The sequence below is a fragment of the Leiobunum rupestre genome, chromosome 9, assembly GCF_980474605.1.
Source record: "Leiobunum rupestre chromosome 9, qqLeiRupe1.1.hap1, whole genome shotgun sequence".
NCBI classification, from domain to species: Eukaryota; Metazoa; Arthropoda; class Arachnida; order Opiliones; family Sclerosomatidae; genus Leiobunum; species Leiobunum rupestre.
In genome coordinates, this window is record NC_143392.1 from 12,205,549 (window position 1) to 12,229,463 (window position 23,915).

The 23,915-nt window shown below is 37.5% G+C and overlaps 2 protein-coding genes across 2 annotated transcripts; both read left to right on the plus strand.

Annotated features, from left to right (window-relative positions):
• Window positions 1–4,977: 4,977 nt before the first annotated feature.
• On the plus strand, window positions 4,978–8,451 carry LOC149926558 (zinc finger protein 341-like). Its single transcript, XM_090159105.1, has 5 exons — window positions 4,978–5,098; window positions 5,162–5,233; window positions 5,295–6,295; window positions 6,786–6,881; window positions 6,955–8,451. Exons 1-5 carry the CDS (start codon window positions 5,065–5,067, stop codon window positions 8,242–8,244), a joined length of 2,493 nt encoding a protein of 830 aa, XP_090015231.1. The 5' UTR covers window positions 4,978–5,064; the 3' UTR covers window positions 8,245–8,451.
• Window positions 8,452–11,645: 3,194 nt separating this feature from the next.
• On the plus strand, window positions 11,646–20,172 carry LOC149926559 (pancreatic lipase-related protein 2-like). Its single transcript, XM_090158480.1, has 10 exons — window positions 11,646–11,994; window positions 16,364–16,644; window positions 16,712–16,858; window positions 16,925–17,033; window positions 17,166–17,282; window positions 17,352–17,524; window positions 17,631–17,832; window positions 18,796–18,916; window positions 19,735–19,944; window positions 20,008–20,172. Exons 1-10 carry the CDS (start codon window positions 11,829–11,831, stop codon window positions 20,108–20,110), a joined length of 1,629 nt encoding a protein of 542 aa, XP_090014606.1. The 5' UTR covers window positions 11,646–11,828; the 3' UTR covers window positions 20,111–20,172.
• The last annotated feature ends 3,743 nt before the right edge of the window (window positions 20,173–23,915 follow it).

Sequence of the window (23,915 nt, forward strand, 5' to 3'; positions counted from 1 at the left end):
GTTCTTAGTTACTTGTATACGTTCTATTTGATCAAAAGCGGTAGTTTCGATCAAAATTTAAAGGAATTAATTGAAATTTATTAGTCGTGTAAAATTGGATCAATACATAGATAAATTGTGTTTTGAAAGAATTGATATATTTTGGTCAATTTGGTCAAACTTGACCAAAATTGGAAAAATTAGCCAAAATATCTATAAATTGTTTGAAATAAATTATTTTTTCAAAATTGGAAAAATTTGAAAAAGCAGTATTAAAATTAAAATTTATTAATTTTTTCAATTTTGAAAAAATAATTTATGTTTGTAGTTTTTTAAATTTTCTCTCAATTTTAGCCATTTGGGTTCATTTTCGCCCATTTTGTTCAAATTGATCAATTGATCAAAAGTTGATCAATTTTATTTTTTTCGTCAATTTTTATCTATTTTTTCAATTTTTTTCTATTTCGGCATTTTCAAAATTTAGAAATTTGTTAAAATTTTTGGAATCGGTCAGAATCCCATGTTATTTTCAATGGGAAAATTTAAATTTTTTGTTTCCAAAAACATTTTTCGTTGCCATGGAAAAACGGTTGCCCATTGAATAAATTCCCTTTGGGATTTTTCAAGTTACATGAAGGTCTACCAATCCCCCGAGTTTGAACGAGATCGGTGGGTAACACCTCGGGTCGTCTCCTTGTAAGTAAAATATTAACGGCTACTATACTTCCCATCTCCTCCACAATGCAGGGGACATTTCGTCACCAATAGTCCTGGTTGGATAGCTTTTAACTGTCAAAAAAAGAGGCGCTTATTTAAAATTTATCGCTCCAAATCTTGATCAGTGTACTCTGGAAGCTATCTCCCGTTGGAGGGTGGCTCGTTTCCTCCCATCGGTTGCTTAATTGATTTAGGCCTAATTGCAAAGGCAAGCTATTCTTTCCCGTTCTGGCAGGGGAGATCGAACGGCGGGGAACGGCTTATCAATATCCTTCAAAGAACGCTTTCCTAAGCGCCTTTTTCCCTCCCTGCCGATTCGCGCCTGTGTGCCTTTCCCATTTGATAAATTCCTTGTTTAATTATGTGTAGTGAACCCATCTCTCGCCCAAAAGAATTTCAGGGTCCAAAGGCCATCGTTCTTCCGACTCCCGAAGACAAAAAAACGGCTTAATCAATACTAATTCCGGTTTGCATGAGAAAATACCAGCAAAGAGTAAAAGTTGGAAGGAATATTTTCGTATTTAGGAGAAATCGCGAAATGTGGTTTTGGCTCTTTGGCTCACGTCATCAATTAAAAACTCAAGATTTTCTCTTCAGAGAGGTCGAAGAACGATATTCGTATCCGCAAAAGTATATAAGAGAAGTAGCGTTGTTGTTTTAAAGCAAGTGGCGGCTCTATCAAAAAAAGTTTCATAAATTTACACAAATGCTTCTAATAGTGAGAGCATTTTAAGTAGTACTGTGACACGTATCACCAAAAAAATTTCATAACTTTTCCACCTTTACTACCCGAGATACACGCGATTTACCATTTTTCCCTATGGAGAAAAATGAAAAATGGTAAAAAACGTCAAGTAAAAAAAATACCTCGATGTGGTTCCATATCAGGTTTTAAGAAGCACTGTGACACGTATTACCGTAAAAAAATTCATAACTTTACCACCTTTACCACGCGAGCTACACGCGATTTACCATTTTTTATTCCTAAAAATGCGGAGATGCGGTGCAACTTAGAACATAGGATTTTAAAAACAAACATAAACTAAGATGCGCGCGTCCTCGGCAACAATAGCGTTTTTTGTTTTTAAAGTTTTTCCAGCCGGTTTTTTTTTAAAAGAAAATTTAGGTAGTCGAGAGTATAGTTCAAGGCACGTGTATATCAATTTTCAGAGCTGTATACCAATTTCGAACAATTCGGGTATATTTTGTAACCATGCGCTCTCACTTTAAAAGCGCTTCTAGGTGGCAGCACCTTCCGGGGATTTAAAGCAAAGGCGAGTTGTTTGCGATCTATTGAATTCCCGAAACCACGTGTTTAATAAGTTAATACTCACTTGAATCCGAAAAGCGAATCAACGCGAGAAGTTCCCAATTTGCCACACCTTTAAAGCTAGATTTTAATGCTTACTCAACTTGTTTTAATTAATACACTAACTACATCTAGTGCGAGCGAATGCAACTAGTCAGGAGCCGCCACTAGTCTTGCTTTAATGCTAATTTCCTGACCGAACCTTTTTTCGACACTGACATTCTCGCCAAGCTCCGACTTGGACTTGCACTCGAACTGAGTAGCGTGTTATCGTCCTTAGTTGTAGCAAGAATGTATTTATTTATATTTAGGAAGAATTATTATGTTGCGACAATCGCCGGGCACGTTGAACGCCTTTCCCCCGTCTCGCGCGGGGGAAAAGACAAAACGTCACCGGCGTTTGATTTATTTCCCTTGTATCTCCCTCACATTGTACTGTTTTCCTGTACATACAAACTGTATATATTTTTTCTCTGTATATGTATAATTTGTATTGTCCACTGTCTTAACGTGATGGGTCTTAGACCTCTTGTTGAGCAATAAAAGAACTAAAGAACTAAAGAACCATCGCGTTATGTGACGTAAATTTTAAGCAGCCAACGAAATACCGGGACTATTCGTTTTATTTTAAGTGGAGGACTCAGGAGGAGCGTACTGGGGGGACCAACGGGTGGATTGAGAGAAAGGCTAAAAACCATCTCGACATAGACATTCTCCCTAGGTATAAATAAATACATTCTTGGTTGTAGTACTTATATTTTGTCTCAGGCATATTTAGACACTGCATATGGGTCTCTGTGCTGAGAAATAAGCCTTGATTGCACAATAGGCTTTGAGCTTAGGAAATATAGCGCCATCTGCCTTAATATCAGTCAGCTAATTATGTGAAGAAATAGCAGACGACTTTTAAATTTCTATGTTTTTCGGTTGAAACTTTCAGCGGTTGTGCAGAGAGAATTTTGAACGAGCAGACCGCTTTCATATATTCAATTTAAAACTCGGTCGGTAGGCGGCGATACTTGTGACCAAAATGTAAACTACGCACGAAGCCTATATTTTTTTCTAATTAACATACTTATTCTAATATGTTACTTATGAAAGTACACATTTCCTAATTCTGCTAATGTTATTTGCTGGAAACTGCGTGAAATTTTTAGTCTCCCAAGGGATAAAATTAAGTCGGTTCAAAGTTATTTAGACATAAAATTTGATGAGAAACAACTTTATAATTGGAACCAAGTTTGTATATCTAACGGTTCTCGAGATGATTTTTGAATGACCTTGAAGATATGGTTCAAGGTCATCGAGGTTATCATTCTTCTTTGGCCCCCTGCACGAGCTACGTAACATAAAAATAAATTAAATTCCTAGAGAAAACGGTTTCTGAGATATTCGCCCTGGATGGTTTTTTAGTGGACACCCTGTATAATTTTGTAAAATTAACTTTAATAACCTTACTTCTTAGAGGTGGAGTGATACGCGATTGTAACGCGTGGCAAAAGTGACATAATTACCAAAAGTGTGACAATCCCTGTACTTTCGTATGCTAAAGGTTTAAAGAATGCTCGACTCGAGATCAACCACATAAAAGACTATTTATTGACGCCTTTCTGGATCTTTTTTTAGTCTATGGTATTATAAGGTATTATATCGTAGGTAGATGGTGATAGCATCTCCACAGAACGACGAAAAATCCAAAAATACACTAACTTTGACCAGTGCTACTTAGTTCCTCCGTTCCTCACTAGGAGGCGTTATTTGTTGGTTTTAAATTCCTTCCCTCCCCAAGGCATACTTACCCTTCTCCCCTCCAAACTTGTATTTCGCTCGTAACCAAAGACATGATAGACTATGCTCGTAACATTCATTCAGAAAAAGGTCCGATTGACCCACTTTTGGTAATTAGATGGTTTTTTTTCACCTGTTCTGGGTTTTTTGAGCAGGTTAAAAAGTGTAGCCCTATGACGTCATTTTACTTCAATTCTGTCTTAACGAAAAAAACGAGTTGGAGTAAGAAGGGAGTATTTAAAGGTTAAAGGTTATTTACAAAACGCTTGCCTCGTGTGAAGAGGTCTAAACTCGTCATGTTTGCGTTTAAGCAGACGACAAAGCTAGATTACTCCCTCTACACCTCCTTTCGAGGAGTAAAAAGTGTAACCATGGGCCAAATAATGATAAATCCAGGACATGACTATGCGAAAAACCCGTCCAACAGCGCTAACACCCGATCACTATTGCCCCCTATTGGGAAAAACGCGCGATCGCGGACCTACGTCATTTTGGGGGCAAATGTTTTAGGGACAGTTTTCAAAAATAATACACGTGGTCGTCGTAGTAAATAGCCTGGAATATTTATTCACAGTTATCATATAGGCCTATAGTGTGGTTATTAAAGTAAGTACTTATTTTTATACGTACTAAGTTCATAATTAGTATAATATATATAATTATATAATATTAAACATATACTTTCCTAGAATCGTTAAAATTTATCAAAAAATGAGGGGCGAAATATGGCAGGATTTTCGAATTACAACCGCCACTTATTTCCGAATTCCGACTCAGTCATCACTAGATGGCGTTCGGGAAACCGGAAACTTGCTTGATTTTGCCCCCAATTTTTTATTATTTTTCCTCCTTTTCCCCCCTACTAAAATGGCCGCCTGTGTCTTTTAGTGGACGGCCGATTTAGTACGCGTGAAGGTACCAGAGTCATGTCCTGGATTTATCATTATTTGGCCCATGGTGTAACCTTAGAGCTCTGGAACAAGCGAACAAAATTCGGGACAGGGTAAATCTTACCCCGAGAACAGGCGAATAAAACGTTTTAGGGTAAAACTTTTACACTTTTTGCCCTCGGACAGGCGAAAAAAAACCACCTATTATGTCACTTTTGCTCGTGGTAACAATTTTGAATTTTGAGATTTATGTGATCCTGGCGCCATCTAGACTAGATTCGTTCAGTTCGCTGAAATAGCCACAGATGGTGCCAACATATCTATAATACAAATTTGAGAAGGGTTAATACTTTTTTTTAAGGCCCTTAAAAATCATGCAAAATGGCGCAGCTGTTGCTTGATGCTCTTGTTCAAAGTAAATTAAAACTTGAAATTACATAAATCAACTAATTATTAACTTGGTTTATTTTTTTTAAAGGGGGAATATCTTCAATAGATAACCAAACTGTTTTCGCAGTTCAATCCATATTAGATTCTAATACAACAACAGGTACTGCTTTTTAAAATAAAAAAGTTATCAGATGATTGAAACAATTTCTCTTAATTATCAGAAATTGATGAGGATGATCTGTTTCAATGTGGCAAATGCAAGAAAGAGTTTAACTCTTTGCCACTATTTCTCAGTCACAAGAGAGAACATTGCTCACCATCTTCAATTAACCAAATTCAAAACCCCTCAAATGGCTTCATTATTAGGACCACCCCAAACAACGAAACGTCAAAGGTTGTGACACCAACACGTTCCAATAATTTACAACAGTTACAAATCCCATCATCTCCAATGTGCATCTTTTCTAATGGCAATAATTTACTAACTGAGGCTGACCTACTATCATTCACCACAACATTTGATAATATGTCAAGCGGATCGACTGTATCAAACTCGTGTTCTCAAATGTCACAAACGCAACCAGTCTATTCCACTAGACCAATCAGCTCTAATGGGTGTATAAAAAATGCTTCGCAAGCTATGGAAAATATGTCAATGTTGGCGCCTGAAGGAAGCTCTGATGAATGCAATTCGTCAATTGGACTGTCACTTTTAAGCAACACCCTTCTAAACAGTCAATTTTTATTAACATCCCAATCTAACCCAACAATTAGGAATAGCGTACAAGAAACCGTCACCTTATCCTCCAACAGCTCTGAACCCAACAGCATGATATTAACGGTAGCGAATTCAACTATGGCTAAAGGAAACAGTGTAATTTTAAATCCAGGAACTTCCAAACCGCTGGGAAACATAGACGACATCGAAGCTACTAATTTAACCAAAACAACTAACATAACCAATCAAAATATAGTAGTTCAAAGTTCTCAACACACTTTGCCAAACAATATGGTATCAATTTCCAGTACAACGCAAAATATCAAAGAAAGTGGAAAAATGGACAAAATGTCTTGCACGTACTGTGGTAAAAAGTTTTCAAAACGTTTTGATCTTCAGCAGCACATTCGTTCACACACGGGGGAGAAGCCTTTCCAATGTATAGTTTGTGGGAGAGCTTTCGCTCAAAAATCAAACGTTAAAAAACATTTACAAACACACAAGGTGACCTTTTTTTTATTACCGAATTAATCATCGATAGCGTCATTCCATAACAAATGATCTAGTTCTTTAGGTTTTTTTCAAAATTCATACAAAGGCTTTCATTTACACTTAAAGCTGATTTCTGAATATTTTTCACACATCTTGAAAATGTGTGGAAAATATTAAAAATGGCCTTCACCCCAAAAACAGGCAAGCTAGTACTTTTTTAAATCATGGTCCAATTTTTATGGAGAAAATTCATTTAAAAACATTTTTCTTTACATAAAATACTCAGGTATTTAACCTTTGACCCCAAAAATTGAATTTAAAACATTTGAACCTTAAAATAAAAGTAAATTTAACAAATTATCCATTAATTGCACGTGTTTGTTATGACACTTTGTGAACATTTGTCATAGAACAACCTTATATTTAATAATATATATTAATAATCCGCTAGGCAACACCTTAGGCCTAAGTCATCAAGTTAATTATTCCATATACTTGACAGGTTTGGCCTGATGGTCTCGCTAACACTCTCCCCAGAAAAATCAACGAAACAGATAGCAGTAAGGAGAATGATCAGTCGTCAAACGATGCTAATAAGGTTTGGAAATTCAGTTTCAAATGAATTTATTGATAATTTTATCATTTTGATGATAAAACAAACCCAATTGCAGCCTGTGAATGAAAATATAAATAATGGAAATAATGGCCAAGCCGTTGAAAATGCTTTTGTCTGTCCTTATTGCAACTTTAAGGGCAAAAACTATTATATCTTAAAGAGCCATATGAAACAACACAAAGTGGAAAAAGTTTACAAATGCGTGTTATCTAGTTGTGGAAAACTTTTCAGCGAATTGGATAGTTTCTTGGAACACGTTAAAACGCACGAAAAAGAGATGACTTACGCGTGCCATCTATGCAGTAAAACATTCAAAACTTTGTACGATTTAGGAGTGCATCAATACACTCATAGTTTATACCCGAGTCAAGCGCCCAAAACAGGCCCTAAATATTTCCGTTGCAACCAATGTTTAAACCAGTATTCAACTTCGGCGGCTTTAGAACATCATATGGCAACTTCGACCCACAACTATCCCTGCCAACTGTGTAAGAAGTCATTTCCATGCGAAAGGTATCTGAGACGTCATTTACACACTCACGGGGAAGAAAACGCTCACGTTTGCCCAACTTGCAATAAGGGATTTAAAACCGAGCACTATCTAAGGGTCCATCAAGTTATACACACTGGAGAAAAACCTTACGTTTGTTCGAGTTGCGGAGCTGCATTCAATCGCGGAGATAAATTAAAAAGGCACATGCTAATTCACGATCCCATTAAAAAACTTCAATGTCCTTTCCGTAGCGCTACCGGTTGTGACAAAGCGTTCAATCGACCCGACAAACTTAAAATGCACATTTTAACACATTCGGATTTGAAACCATTTCAATGCAGAATTTGTAACAAGCCGTTCAAAAACAAAATTTTGTTAAAATTGCACGAAAAACAGCATTTGGACAAAGACGGCTTATTTGGGTGCTCAAAATGCAAGTCAAAGTTTCAAGATGAAATTCAATATAAGGAACACAAATGCATACAAATTAATAAAATAAACGCTACAAGAAATCGTTACTTCCGTTCTGGGAGGATGAAAAGAATTCGATACGGAATGAAATCATCCCCAGAATTAGGCTCTAGCAAAAGAAGGGGCAGGCCCCGTAAATATCCTACAACTATGACCAACCATGAGGAGTTTCTAGAGAACGTGGATGAACCCACGGAAGAACTATTAGAAGACGGTGATATCCCAACAGCCCATATAGAAATAATTACCACTGATAATATGTCTGTTGGAGAAACTTTGACTGATATATCTTTATTGAACCCCGAATATGTTTCTATTTTACCATTGAGTAATGGTAATACTATCCAATTAAGCGTTCCTACTTGTATTATTAAAGATTAAGCTACGTTATGCCTCTAATGAAAGTAAAGGAGGCTCCAAGGATTCAGTTAAACTGAACTTAGAACCATACTTTTGTGCATTAATTACTATATTGTACGTTAATTATAAAAGCCAACCATTAAAAAATGTTACTAACAAACGATAATAACTTATTTCAATTTTTGTATTGCTTTATTTTTACCACTATGTTGATAATTCATTAAAGAACTAAGTACCAAATTAAATTGTTGTCTTTCCTCATTAATCTTAATATAACCAGAAGAATATAATATATTCTTTAAAAAAATAAGTATCCATTTCCCTGCACTGCTAATATTCAATTTTCAAAAACCTGTTTCCACTCGGAGATAAGTAAATATCCATACGGAGTGTAATTTTTACATTTTACATCCTCAGTCGGAGTACTTTTGAGCCGTGAAGCGGTGTACACTTCCGCGATTTGGTGGGAAATTCGCATTAATTGTAAATTGCTTCAGCCTGCGAAGGTACGTGTTTCATTTTAATGCCTTAAATTGATACTTCTTTCTTAAGAGATTTATTATAAACTTATGATTTAACTAATTAGGGTATGATGGCTATGATTTCGGAATCTATAGTACCAGAATAAGTAAAAAAATGAACATAAGTTCCTATGGTTTTAAAGTAGTGTTGTTAATTTTCCGGAAAAATTAAATGCGGAAAAAATTCCAGATAATTTTTAATGTTTTCAACTTTTTATCGATATAAAATGCCTAATATCAGTAAACATACTTTAAAACATGAATAGTGTTACATTGTTAATCAGTTTAAACTAGTCTAGAGGTTTAGTTTTACTTTCAGATTCGAAAAAATGAGGCGTGCTTTATTTAAATTTGCAAACAATATATTAGACTAATACGGAAAATTTTCCGACTTACAACACTATTTTAAAGCAAGTGTCGGATCGACATGAAGTAGCTCTTTTTTCAACAGATGTCACTAGCGTCGAAATCAAAACAAGATATTTAAGCTACAATTTGACCCAAAAGGCGGGACATAAAAGTACCCCTCGCGTTGATTCGCTCGTTTGTAAATTGGACAATAACTTAAATTATTGTAATTTTTAACAATATATTTTATATTGGATATATAGTTTAGGTTAAAGTCCACTAACAAGTAAGTAGGGTATAAGTTGTATAATTATAATACTCTACAATGGTTCTCTGACGACGTTTCGCTATTTTGAATTTTAGCTTCGTTTGCTCTCCAGTAAAGTCGTTTTATCCAAGAATTATAGGATGGATTCATTGCCATCTCTAATAACAAGGGCCTTATCAATTTATCATAATACAGGTGGCAATTATAGAGCCGACAGTTGTTTTAATGCTAATTTTCTTACCTAACTTTTTTTCGACACTAACACTCTCGCCAGCCCCGAATTGGACCTGCAACCTGCATATTTAGACTCTAGGGGGCGCTGTTTTGAGAACTAAACCATGATTGAGCAGTAACTATAAAAATCAGCTCGGTAATAATTTTTCCTAATTGTCGTACTTCAAACGATTGTGGGCCTTTAAAGAGAGTATGAACTAAATCGAAAAATCGTCCGCTGACACGCGCTACGACTTTGTTTCACCTCTAGCTTCTGTTAAACCTCGTGGAAGAAATATTAAATTTTTGATCCACCATAACCAAAGATGATATAACTACGTACCCTAGATTCGAAATCACGGCGTTTCTCGATAGCGCGTTTTCTCGTGAGGCTTTTACTGAGTTCGCGCCGGAAGTCGGAAAAATCGGGCTCATAGCAAGGTGAGAAATAAGGAATTTCAATAGATAACCCAAGATTATATTACTCATCTTTAGTTTTCTTTCGTTTAGAAACATTTTTAGAGCTACAGGCATGATCCATTATTGTTTTAAAACAATATAACGCAAAAATATCTGGTATCTTGAAAACCGCAAGTCAAAAACCACGGCGCAATTTTCATTAGATTTAACTAGATGTCGGTAGCCCTGCCAGCAGCGGCTCTATGGAGGCAGTTTTTTCCGACTTCCGCCGGGAACTCAGTAAGAGCCTGCGTTACGTGCAAGGAGCTTGAATCTAGGGTACGTAGTTATATTATCTTTGCCATAACTAAACTAAAAAAAATCAACTAGGCTAATCCCCAAGGCACCGTGCACCTTAGGCCCAAGTCAGTTAGTAACTTCAAATGCCTTAAATCAGGTGAACGGGTTGCAAACCCTTCATGCCACGCAAGCCAACAGCTCCGTACACTCACTTTTACCAAAAGTGACATAATTACCAGAAGTGTGCAAGTTCCTATTCGCGACCGAAAACTATCGCAACCTAGATAGGTAGCGGCTAAAGCAGACGCTATTAGTTTTTCCTTACTTACATTTTAATATAATTTTTACATCGATTGCTTATATTTTGATAAGATTATTTAAGAAAAATTGTCTGTAGTAGACCCTAGATCATAGGCTCTACCTCGCAGAAGCTAGCACCGTTACGCCACCTAGACTCGTTTCGGTCGCGAATACATTCCAATGCTTACTGAATGATGCCATCGAGATAGACCTGGTTAGTTTATATTTTCTTTGAAAAAATAAATAATGTTCAATATTGGTGCATATGACGGCCAGGTCTACACACCATACACCCTAAGGTACATTAAAAATAGAACAGCCTTAAAAACCAAAAAATATATAAAAAGTTCAAAACTCCCAAATCGGGTAGTATTTTGTATTAAAACGTAGATAGATGGCGGTAGCGTCTCGGTCGAGTAGCAAAAAATCCATAAGCCTGCTAACCTTCTCCAGCGCTTCCTTGGCTCCCTCAGTCCCTCCCCAAGTTTTAATTCGCGTGTAACATTTATTTAAAAAATGATTACATTGACACACTTTTGCTAATTATGTCACTTTATCTTTTACCGTTAACCTCAACGAGTATGGAAGTTCATATTCCCTTTAAGAGACGCGAAAAAACATGGTCGCCGTTTTCTGACATTCAAATTTGGCGCGCATTTATAACGTAAACGGGGGGAAAAAACGAATCTACAAATCCGGATGGCGGAATAAAAAACACATAATTCCGCGAGACGTCACTTGTACCAAGTTCACCTGAGCATGACCGATTTTTAGTGGTTCCTTTTGGAGGGAGACGCGGTAACAAAAAGCCAAACTAGTTCTCGAACTTCTCGGAAATAAGACCCCTCAGACTAGACATCCAACCATGCACCCCGCTCGGGAAAAGTCGCGAATCTGTTCTCGGCTTGCTGTCTCGTTAAACTATCATAACATAAAGCGTTTAAGAATCCACTTAATTAACAGCTTCGCGAACGATTGTCCTTATTAAGATAAATTGGCCCGTGGCTGAAAAACAAATTATATTTGTTTTGTTCGGAATTGAAGTGATTTCGCCATTTGGGACGGGAGGGGGGTAGAAAGGACCCCTCGCTTGAAACGATGCCGATAGTATTTTCGCGAGAAAGTTGGAAATTATTATTAAGAAGACAGAATGTGTGTCAGTAGCAACATCGCGTGGTAGTTTAATGGGGATGCTCTGTCTAGGGACGATACCAAAAAATTTCGCTTTAATCGAAAGAAATTATTGAAATGAAAAAATGAGGTTTAAACTCGGACCCAAATTTCTCCGAATTTTCTGCGGTTTATTCATTTGTGTGGCCCTTAAAAGTGCCGTTACCAGAGGTCAATTACTTGGACTACCCATTATTCCTGCCAAGCTCGATTTGGGCCCACTGTTCTCCATTCAACTTTCACCAGACCAACGTGAGTATTTTGTAAACTTTCAATTTATTTAAATAGTTGCTTTATTTTTTAGCTTAAATGACCATACGCTTTCGTTACTTTACTTTTATTCAAAAATTAAATGACTTTCACTTAACTAATGTAATTATGTCTTATTACCTTAGTTTAATTATTTTCGATGAATAAAACCAATTGAATGTTAAATTTGATATAAACTATAAATAATTTAGAAAATTAATTAAATGCTAAACTTGATATATACTAGAAATAATTTAGAAAATTAATTAAATGTCAAACTTGATATAAACTATAAGTTATTTAGAAAATTAATTAAATGTTAAACTTGATATAAACTATAAGTTATTTAGAAAATTAATAAATTGCTAAACTTGATATATACTATAAATAATTTAGAAAATTAATTAAATGCTAAACTTGATATAAACTAGAAATAATTTAGAAAATTAATTAAATGCTAAACTTGAAATTATTTGAAATTTACACACTACGTGGTGTTTTAAGAATGTATGGTAAAACGATAAAATAACATAAACAAACATTTTTCAAGGTATTTCGTAGGTTAAATTTGAAATCGAGATGCAGATCACTATATATTTAAATGTCAAATGATTAGTAATTTGATCGATTTTAATAAGGATTTAATTTTAATACAGAAAAAACTAAAAATTTAATTCGATTAAATAATTTAATCATATAATCACGACAGTTAGGTTTACGTAAGCAAAAAAACCCGAATCAAGGGCAAAATTTTGAAGTTAGCAATTCGTTACATTATTTTACAAGCAGCAAATTATGTCATATTAAAACATAATTTATCAAGAAAATTATCTATGTCACGGACTTCGATGTACAAAAGACCTAGGTGTAGGTTAGTCGGGTCGCGCTTGACCATCAATCCATGCATAAAACTCTCTTTATTCAAAAACAGGCTATCGAAGTATAAAGGATTTCCGTCCTTGTATCACATTAACTTGTCTAGGTTAACGTTAATAGTGAGTGTAGCCCTGGAGCTGTTGGCCCGCGTGGCATGAAGGGCTTGCCACCACCCTCCAACGCATTGTAACCCGGCCGCCTGGATTAATTAGGCCTAAGGTGGTGCCTTGGGTATTAGCCTAGCTGATTATTATTATTATTATTATTATTATTATTATTAAAAAGTGTATCACACTACCAAAAATCCAAAACAAGTTTGTTCCTTTAATTTGCGTAATTTCTCCTGGCGCCTCTTACACCCTAAATTATCCATCAGAATAACCGGAACACTTTCCAAATATTTTTTGAAATAAGTTTATAAACCATAAAGATTGTTATCAAAAAATTCCAAATATAGATAAACAGGATTTATTTTTTTTTATTTAAATGTTTTATAAAAAGCGGGGGAAATCGAAAAGGAAATAAAAATTAGACGCTTCATAATCGTAAGAATTAAATAAATATACGGTTTCAATATTTTTTATTAAAAAAATAACAAAACGTCAGAAATAGAACGGACATTACACCGGCAATTCAAAAACCGGATGACCGTACGACTGGCCATTTATGTAGAAAGGTGGACGTTGAAGTTGATTGAAAAGATATTCAATCAAAACCGAAAACCCACCCACACACCAAATCATGCTACACAATTTACTTGGTTATTTCTACGATATCCAAATTTTTTAAAAATAAATAAATGAAAAGAGTAACTTGCGTAACCGATAAAATGGGCCACGCGCGCCTCCTCCTCCCACACCCCCGAACGAAAAAAGAACGTTTTCTTCCTAATGTTTTGTTCGTAGCGTTTCGCTTGACTTGTAAAGAAGACAAACTACAAAGCGGAAGACCGAATGTCCGACCGCAGATTGGATATTTTCTACAGCTCATATTTTGTAGGGAAAAAGCTGTTTTGTCTCGAGATCCCCCGCTTGTTAATCTTTAAATAGAAGCGGTTGTTTCTAATTTTTTTTGGGGGGAAATGTACTTAACGAGAGCTATATTCGTAGCGGAATTGGATATGTTCGGAAGATACATGTAGGAAGTGAATGGCTTCTAAAGAGAGATGGGTCCACGTCCTGTTTCCTTCAATATTTATTTGTTTAATTTGCGTTTTGAACGTGACCACCGTTTATAATTGACTGAATATCTTAGCAGGAAATTAAAAAGACGGTAATGGTTTTACAGATGAGGAAGGAAATTGAAGTTATGTAAAGTGGTATTCATTTTTCATTCTGAATTATGAGTTTTGATTCGGGGAAAATGAAACGACTGTCGAATCGAGGGCCGCCTTTCTTAACCAATGAAAAAGTGTTGCCAATGTTCGACACTCGAAAATCCCACACTTTCCGGCTAAAAACAGTCCAATTCGGAAAATAGGCACAAGATTTTGAGACAAAGAAATAATTTTTGATTTTAAATAGATTTTACTTAAAAATTTAACATTATTTTCGAGCTATGAAGTTCAAAATGGCGAGGTTGTGGTTTGAAGTTGGAAAATTTCAATTAACCCTCGAAAATTCCCCAAAAAAATGGCAAAATCGCATGAAACTCTTTAAATTTTTTAAAAAATCCCTTTATCCCTTTTCTCATTGAAAATAGCCATTAAAAATCCCACGATATGGGATTTATACCACGATTTGGCAACAAGATGGATGCCATAGCTCCTAGGCGGGGTCTGATGGGGTGAGCTAGGGGGAAGATACTAGCTTTCCACTATAGCAATGATGACGTCACGAGAATAGTCACCTGTATTAGAACTACCGGTAGTGTGCGATAGCTCACAGAATTAAGCTCAATATCCTAAAGTAAATAATAAAATTATGAAGTTTGCAAGTTCTCTGAGTTTTGGTGAGCTATCTCTGACAAGGAGACGACCCGAGGTTTTACACACCGATTTTGTTCAAACTCGGGGGATTGGTAGACCTTCATGTAACTTGAAAAATCCTAAAGGGATTTTATTCAATGGGCAACGGTTTTGCCATGGCAACGAAAAATGATTTTGACAACATCAAATTGAAATTTTTCCATTGAAAATTACATGGAATTTTGACAGATTCCAAGAGTGCCCCCTGTGAAACATTTTACAAAATTGAATAAAAAATTAAAATACCAAAATTATAAAAATTTACGAAAAAAATCAAAATTGATCACATTTTGATCAATTTTAAAAAAAAATCACAGGGAAATCGGTCAAAATCCCATGTAATTTTCAATGGGAAATCGATCAAAATCCCATGTAATTTTCAATGGGAAAATTTCCATTTTATGTTGTCAAAAACATTTTTCGTTGCCATGGCAAAACCGTTGCCCATTGAATAAAACCCCTTTAGGATTTTTCAAGTTACATGAAGGTCTACCAATCCCCCGAGCGGTGTGTAACACCTCGGATAGTCTCCTTGTGAGTAATATTTTCTCGAGGAGCCACTACTAGAATGGTATTTGATATTTGTTATAACGCGCGCCGATGGAATTTTGATTGTTAACACGCGTTAAGGGTTTGGCTTAATAGTCGAACGACCCTAATGTTCGTATAATAACAGCCTACGCGTATTGTGACCCCGGTGAGTTCATCTAGCGGAACGTCACAAGCCGCTTTCACGCGAAGATCTCGATGTAAAGTTACGGCATCGGTAGACAGAAAGCGCTCGAGGAAGCGTAACGTTTGACATTGTACTGGCCTATTCCGACAAAAGACGACATTGATTTTGACCAAACGATTGTCTCCTAAAGCGGGGACCATCAACACCGAAGAAGCGTCGTAAACAACGCTATTATGAGACAGGAAATAGGCAAATAAACAACTGTAATTGGGGGGAAATCGAGCGAAAACAAAGGCGCTTTCTTTCAGAAACAAGGAAAATAACCAAATTAACTTTCGATTGAGTTTCGCGTTTCTTCCAATCTCGCGGTATTATTACCAGAAGTAGCGTACCAAAACGGGCAAATATGTACTTACGCGATTAAGGAAATTACCCGTATTGGATACGGGCCAGCGAGATACGCGACGTTGTTATTCAATAATTATAAAATTAAGGAGAAGTGGGCTAAGCTTGCAGTTTGAAAACACGCGTATGGATTTTAGTCACGGCCTAACCCATTCATCTTGCCTTAAGAGGTGTGAATGGTGCAAAAGTCCTAACTAATTATAATTAGGAGTTTTTGTAGCTTCGATACGAGTTTCAGGTTAGGTTCCACGTAACCAATCGGCAAACGCCCAATGGTTTACATTACGTAAAGTTGAGAAACTAAGGAGGCACTTCCCATATTATTTGGGTCACAGCCGCAGTTTTGGGGAAATTATTGGAATGCGGAATAGACTATACATTATACCAACAATCAATTTCACTCGATACGAGGGCCCGTTACTAAAACTACTTCGATATTTTATCGACAGTCAGCATTAACAGCAGCAAATGTCTGGGTCCATTGGGATGCTTCGGCAACGGCCCCCCATTCCAACATCCGATCCGGCGACCCATTAGCCTGTTGCCCTACGACCGGGTCTCCCTGGACGTCAGGTTCCAGCTCTTCACGCGAAAGAACCCCAACGAAGCCAGAGAACTCTTCGCGGAAAACCGGCACGTGCTCAAAGATTCTTTCTTCGACCCCGAAGAAGACACCAAAATCATCAGTCACGGTCTGATGGACGCCATCGTCACGGGAAAGTGGTTGCTGGTAAGAGACCTTCCAATTTCGACCTCCTGGCCGATATACGCCGCTATATTACTAATCATCCAAACAGGACATCACTAAAGAATTCCTGCTAAAGGGAAATTATAACGTCATTATCGTGGATTGGGCTCGAGCCAATAGATTACCTTACGAGCAGGCAGTCGCTAATGCCAGGGCTGTCGGCGCCGAAGTCGCCCTTCTGATACAGGCGCTAATCGTAAGTGTCATTTACGACCGAAAAAACAATGGAAATATTAAAATACATATTATTATTTCTGGTTAGAAACACGTGGAAGCAGACCCGAAGAAATTCCATCTAATTGGTCATTCTCTGGGAGCTCACGTATCAGGATACGCTGGTGAAAGGATTAAAGGCTTGAGGAGGATTACTGGTTAGTTGTCTCGCCTATTGTAACATTATGTTGGATAAAATAATCAAAATTAAAACCCTCCGCTTGCTAAAAACCCAACTGAATTAAATACTGAAAGCGCAAAAGGTAATAAAGGCTTTTTCTTTTAATCAGGGCTGGACCCAGCGGGTCCGTACTTCACGGGAACCGATCGGGAGGTGAGACTGGACAGTACGGATGCCGAATTCGTGGACGTGATCCACAGTGATTCGAGCACGTCAATCTTATCGGGTAGGCTATGTAGAAAAGCGGTAACTGTCCTAATAGAGAATGTATTAACCGAGATAATTATTTTGTCAGGTTTGGGTATCATGGAACCTATAGGAGATGCGGATTTCTACCCGAACAACGCCAACCGGCAGCCGGGTTGCCAACGGATACCCGGAGTCTTCTCTTTCCTGACGCAAGGACTGGCCGAAGGGATAAGGAGAGCGGCCACTTGCGACCATCAAAGGGCCATTGATTTCTTCATCGTACGCTATTTCCCACAAACAAAATAACAGAATAAAGAGGGTGTTGAGCAGCGAAGTGTAACCGCCAGGGTGTGTTGTTCTTTCTTTTCTTTTGACGATCGCGTAGGCGTCCATCAATAACAAAGAGTGCCAGATGGTGGGCATCGACTGCCCCGAATGGGAGTATTTCGTCAAGGGTCGTTGCGGGGACTGCGAAGTGGACGGCAGCCGATGCGCCCTGATGGGGGCCGAAGCCGAAAAGTACGCCAAAAGCAGCTACAAAAAGAGGAAGTATTTCTTGCGGACCACCGGAGAGAACCCCTTTTGCCGTAATGAAAAGTAGAACCCGGTAGCGACGAAATGAACGGTCGTCCGGAAAGGTACATTGGGTCATTGAGCACGCGCGCTATGACGTAAAGAGTTTCGGATAGTGAGCCTGAAAACAAGTCAATTAAGCCCAAAGCCTACCTTTTATGTCGTATACTTTAGCTTAACTTTATGTACGACATAACACGACGCGAGAAAATATTTTACAAATATATCCGATTCGAAAAGCTTTAACCGATGCATAATACCATTAACCTTTCAAATTGGAACCATTTCTCTAAATCCATTGGTTTTCGTGATAAACTTTGAAGTACCTTGAACCATGAGTTAAAGTTCATCCGAGTTTGAAAATTCTAAAGACTCCTACTAAATGAGTATGTCTAGCAAATTTTGGTAGTCTAGCACGAGTACTTTTCGAATTAATAGCCCTTCAACCTGGTCTCTGGTACATTATTTTCATCATGACCTACCGGTTTTTGTCTAATTTTGACTTGTTATTGGTCACATTAGGTGGGCTCAAAGCTATTTAGTCCTAAAATGTGACGGGGAACACGTTACTAATTGAAACCAACTTTGTATATCTAGTGGTTCTCGAAATAAACTTTGAATGACCTTGAAGACATGGTTCAAGGTCAAGGAAATTTCCGTTATCAAGTGACCCCCTGCGCGTTCTACGGATCCTGAAAAGTTCATTTTAAGCTATTAGTCCTGTATCGTTTTTTTTAGATAACACCTTGTATAAAGGTTTCCGCTCTATAAAAGATCGTACTTTGGATAGTATTTTATCGTAAAATCGAATTTTTGCCGTACGATCCAGCCTTTGGTTCAGTTATCGTACAAATACGATCCGGATCGTACATCTGGCAACGCTGCCCGGGCAGTGTACCTTTTCGGGTGAATACGTTTCACAAGCGTCGCTTCGCGTTTGATACTACGGGCTGTTTCAAAGCGTTTAACTCTCGCAGTTCATCAATACCACGTGACCTTGATGCTGGACGACGACCCGCAAGCTAACACGGTTAACGGAGACGCCTTCGTGACCATCGAAGGGAGCAAAGTGCGCTTAAGGGCGAGGCTTAACGAAAGGTAATACTTTAATGGAATCCCTTGAAGGCTGTGCCGTCTTTCCTATTGGGCAAAAAGGGCACTGCCCTAGGACCCCAAGATTCTGGAGGGCCCCATTTTTCAATTTTTGAAATGCAAAAGAAATTTTAATCACAAAAAATGTTTTTAACATTGCTTGAAAGTACTAAACTTCATATTTAGTCGGGTCTATAACCAGGGTAAATCTAAAACGAATAAAGACTTTTGGTTGTTAGTATTTTTTAAATTCAGAGTAAGCTTCTTCTTTAGTAACCTTTAGTAGGACAAGTGAAACTATTTGAATCGATAGTTGTAGATTAGAGCGACGATGTACTTCGCGCTGGAGGTTAGAAACTTGGGTGGTGTTAATAGGAGTCTTGCCCAGGGGCCTCCAATTATGTAAAGACGGCCCTGCTTGAAGGCTCGCTAGAAGGCAATAACCCAGTAGAAGGTTTCTTTTCGCCTGTTCTCGGACTAAAAGTGTACTATTTTTAACCTAAAACGTTTTATTCGCCTGTTCCGGGGATGAGAATTACTCCGGCCCTGAAACTATTCGCTTGTTCCGGAGTATTAGGCCTACTCTTTTCACTCCTTCTGAAAAGGAGGTGTCAAGAGAGTAAATCGGATTTTGTCGTCTGCTATCCAGAATTATCTGCTAAAAAACATAAAAAGGCCGCGGGCAGCCATTTTGGAAAAACGTTTTACCGCGACTCAAACTATTCGCCACCACAGAATCGGAGTAAAATGACGTCAAACCCTACTCCGAAATTCCGGAAGAAAGCTAAAAGAAACAACCTAGTGAAACACAACCTTTTTTGCAGACTGGAAACCTTCAGGCCAGGTTCCTATTACACGTATCTCATCGCTAGTCGAAGATCCGTGGGTAGTTTCAATAGCGCCACTTTCCATTGGATCAAGGATCCCATGGCCGCTTCTTTCGAGGCCAGGAGCCCACCAGGAACCCGGATACCTGGACCTCAAATATTCGTGAAACAACTGAGGATATCACCCCTCGAAGTGGGGAAAAGGGGGTAAGTTCCATAATCCAAAATCCATTTGTATCGAAATACTAAAGAAATGTGTTATGATAACAGGGGACGAAGTGTAGTTGGAAGTCGAGCTTTGTGTCCCGACAAGAAGGAACCGATCCCTTCGGACCAGCCAGTACTCTTAACAACCAACGGCAGTTGTCGATAATTACACTTTATTAGAAAAAAAATACGCGCGGTATTTTAGCTTTATGGACAAAAAACGTGCGAATATAAATATTAGCGGGGATGAATGACGTACCAAAAATATGTTTTCGGTGAACACTTAATCACGCATGGTGCAATGGTACGAATAACAAATTGCGTAAAGTCATAAAAAGAATACCAGTACCACATATTTTCGTTTTTGAAAACATGTTGAACTATGATTGACTCTGAGTTTGTAAAAAATATTTCTCAAAGTTTAATGGAAAAGCTTTATTTAATTAAGACTTTAATTTTCAAAAAAAAATTTAACCAAATGAAGCTTCCACGTGAATATCGTTTCAACGGAATATCATGTTCACTATATCGGAAATTATTCCTTATAAAATATTCAAAATATGGTTATTCGATACAGCACTTCCCAAGTCGAGCTAACTTGAACATAAATTATATTCCTCAGTTTCTTAAGGGGGAAGAATACAGTAAATGCCTCTTTTTCGTTCAAGCTGAACGTTTCTGTTTTAACAATTACATAATTGAATTATAATTTTCTTATTAGGCTGAACCTTCCTCTGGTGCTTAAAATAATTTTTATAATTCTAATATTAATAGCCCAACTTGTTTAGCTCCGGGGGTCCGAATTAAAACGTAATAACCTAATTACTTTAAAATTTAAAATTGACAAAATTATTTTAAGCACTAGACAAGAGGGTGTTCTACACTTAAATATTAATTTTATAAGTTAAAATACAAAATTAAAAGAGTTCAGCTTGAAATAGCGCGAAAGTAGACAATGGCCACTATAGTCTTCCCCCTTAACAAGCTCAATGAATCTAATGATTTAAATATGCAAAATGATCAATAATATTGAATAGATTGTTAAATATAACGGCGATAGTAATGATATTGTAAGAAACTTAGATAGACCAAACAAAGATATAATAATGATGTAATTCCACGTAATTTATTGTCACAAAGGCATTTTTGTTCCACAGACTTTTTTGAATAGTAAATAAATGGAAACTTTAGCGATTAATCAAATGTAAACAACCTTTGTGAGGCACGCCCATAAAGCAGGAAGTGCAGCTATTAAAAAGGACGCGCTCGTCACAGGCTCATCATTTCATAACACAGTGCGCAGTCAACGGCAGTTGACCAAAAGTCATACCGCTGTTGGAAAAGCCACCGCATACTTCTACTTCCAACATTCGACTCAGAAAAACTACCAACATAGCTATGAAATTCATAATACTTGTAATTGCTTATTTCTTCCACGTTATTGGTAAGTTCCATCAAAGATTATTCCATTAATTTAATTTTTCTAGAATAAATATTCCGTGAATTATTTCTGTACCAAAATAGGACCCAACAATAAAGCGTGTGTTGAAGTGCTTAAATTGTGTCTATTTCGCGTGTAACTTGAAATTTCTGTGATATAACCTTAATTTTACCAATGAAATAAATACTATAAAATCGAGGTTTCATTGCGCGGTTTGTTGCAATAGATAATAATAATAATAATCAGCTAGACTAATACCCGTGGCACCACCTAAGGTCCAAGTCATCGAGCGACTTTTACTTCCTATAAATCAGGTGGCCGGGTTAATTTGCGTAGGAGGGTAGTGGCAAACCACACTTGATAAAATGCTAGTGGAGGCGATAGATTTCACTGAATAGAGACGCTAAGAGTATGTTCAAAATAGTAGGGGTGTAGACGTAGCTGTATCGTATATGGTCTACACTCCTACACGTTTTGCGCAACCTCTTTATTACCAATAACGTTAATCTATACCGTTTTCCATTTGACTGCTCGAGATTCGCACCGTATACGTCTGATAGCACTCGTTGATATCACCCAGATCCATCGAGCAGTAAATGACTTTATTTTGCAGGTCCAACGGAGGGAGAGCGTCATGGTTGTCCAGACAGTGACGCCTGTAGCGAATACTGCAAGAATATAGATTACAACTACGGACTTTGCAGAGGATCGTACCTCAACGCCGACACTTGCGTTTGTGGAAATACGATGGGAGAAACTGAACGACTCAACTTTTTGGATAATAAATAACTCGACGTGGGTTTCAGCTAGGAGCAACAAACACAAGGAGAACGCAGCTAGCCTTTAAACACGCTAAGGCAGTGTTGTGTACAAATTTCATTGGACGAGCCTTTACGCTGAACGTTTATCGGAAAGGGGAAGACGATTTTCGAATTTTCCCCTTCCGACGGCAGCAGGCGCTAAAGCGTCTAGCCAATGAAAACTGTACGCGAGAAAATGCAAGACTTTTGACGGGTTGCGTTCTCCTTGTATGGGGTGTTGTGTTTGTTACTAATAGGTTTCAGGGATCGATTCCAAAATATTGAAAAACAGACTTATTTCGTGATATAGTTTTCCAATACGCATGACATGCCAACACGTGCGTCACAACAGCGTTTGCTAGTCGAAGTAATAAAGGTTTTACTTAGATTCGCCCAACTCAATCGCGTATATAGGCCGCGCGGCAGTAACATTCAGACTAAACATAATACGCACATGTTGTCCCAAATAAACGACCCCGTCGCCTGTATGAGACCGGCCTAGGCCTATTTCGATCGTTTCATGCACTATATTTCAACTTTTTGTTTGGATATACGCCGACGTTATAAAAAACAACAGTGAAGCCTCCCAAACACTTTTTTTTCGCCAATTGGAGTTGATTTCATCCTGGGTATTGTCAATATGGACCCAACGCTATTTATCATGGTATACTCAACACTAATTCTACACATCGCAAACTGTAAGTTACAACCAAGATGTTTCCTTTTTGATGCCCACAATCGTGTACAGGAAATTTACACTTTGAACTTTAAAAATACGGAATGACTAGCGGCCATTGGAGCAAAACCGAAGACTCGTTTCGTGGTTTTGATTATATGACGGATTTCATACGCTAAGAAATTAGTAGAAATCAGTGAAGGCTAGTTTTCAAAAAGGCAACACGCCATGACTGCAAGCGCTTTAAGGGCGGGAAAGTATTTAGGCTTAATATATTTTTGCGTCTGCACTTGCCATCGGTGTTACGGTTTGGTTTCGTCCTGATGAAAACTAGCCTTTCAAGGGGAATTGTCACCAAAACCAAAATTTACGAGGTTTTTTAACAGAATGATAGAAAATATATTAATGATTATGTCCCTGAAATTTTATAGTTATTGGAAAAGTATTTAAAAAGTTACGCAACTTTTTCCGCAGCCTAACGGCTCCAAAAATTTCATAAATTGCGGTTGAACTTACGTGCAGCGCCAAAAGAATGAAGCGGCAAAAATTTGAGAAAGTGTGGTGTGTAAGACAGTTCCGACTGAAAAACGATAAAACCGGAGAAAATAATATTTCGTTCACGAGATGGCGCTGCAGGTAGGTTCAACCAAGCGGTTCTGAGATTCTCGAGTCGGGGGGATAAAACACGAAATTTGGTTGCTAATAATAAATCATATACTGGAAATATTAACATGAAATTTTTTGTAAAACTATTTTCGAACGTCCTCTATCCATTTAAATGGTATTTAACAAATTTTAGGGTGGTGACAATTCCCCTTTAATGATGAACTGGGAAAATCTTAACGAAAGAAAATTTATTTCCGAAGCTTTTCTACAATTATACCAATTTGAAAATTGTGAAAGATATAAACTACATCCCCAACTGCGTGACAGTGTGACAGACGAAGGACTTGCGGTTCAACAATCCTTAGATCGTTAGGGCCGCGACATAGTTTGTTCGGCGGATAGTAGTGATACAACGATTCAACGAACTGATCAGGAAGATTGATTTCTA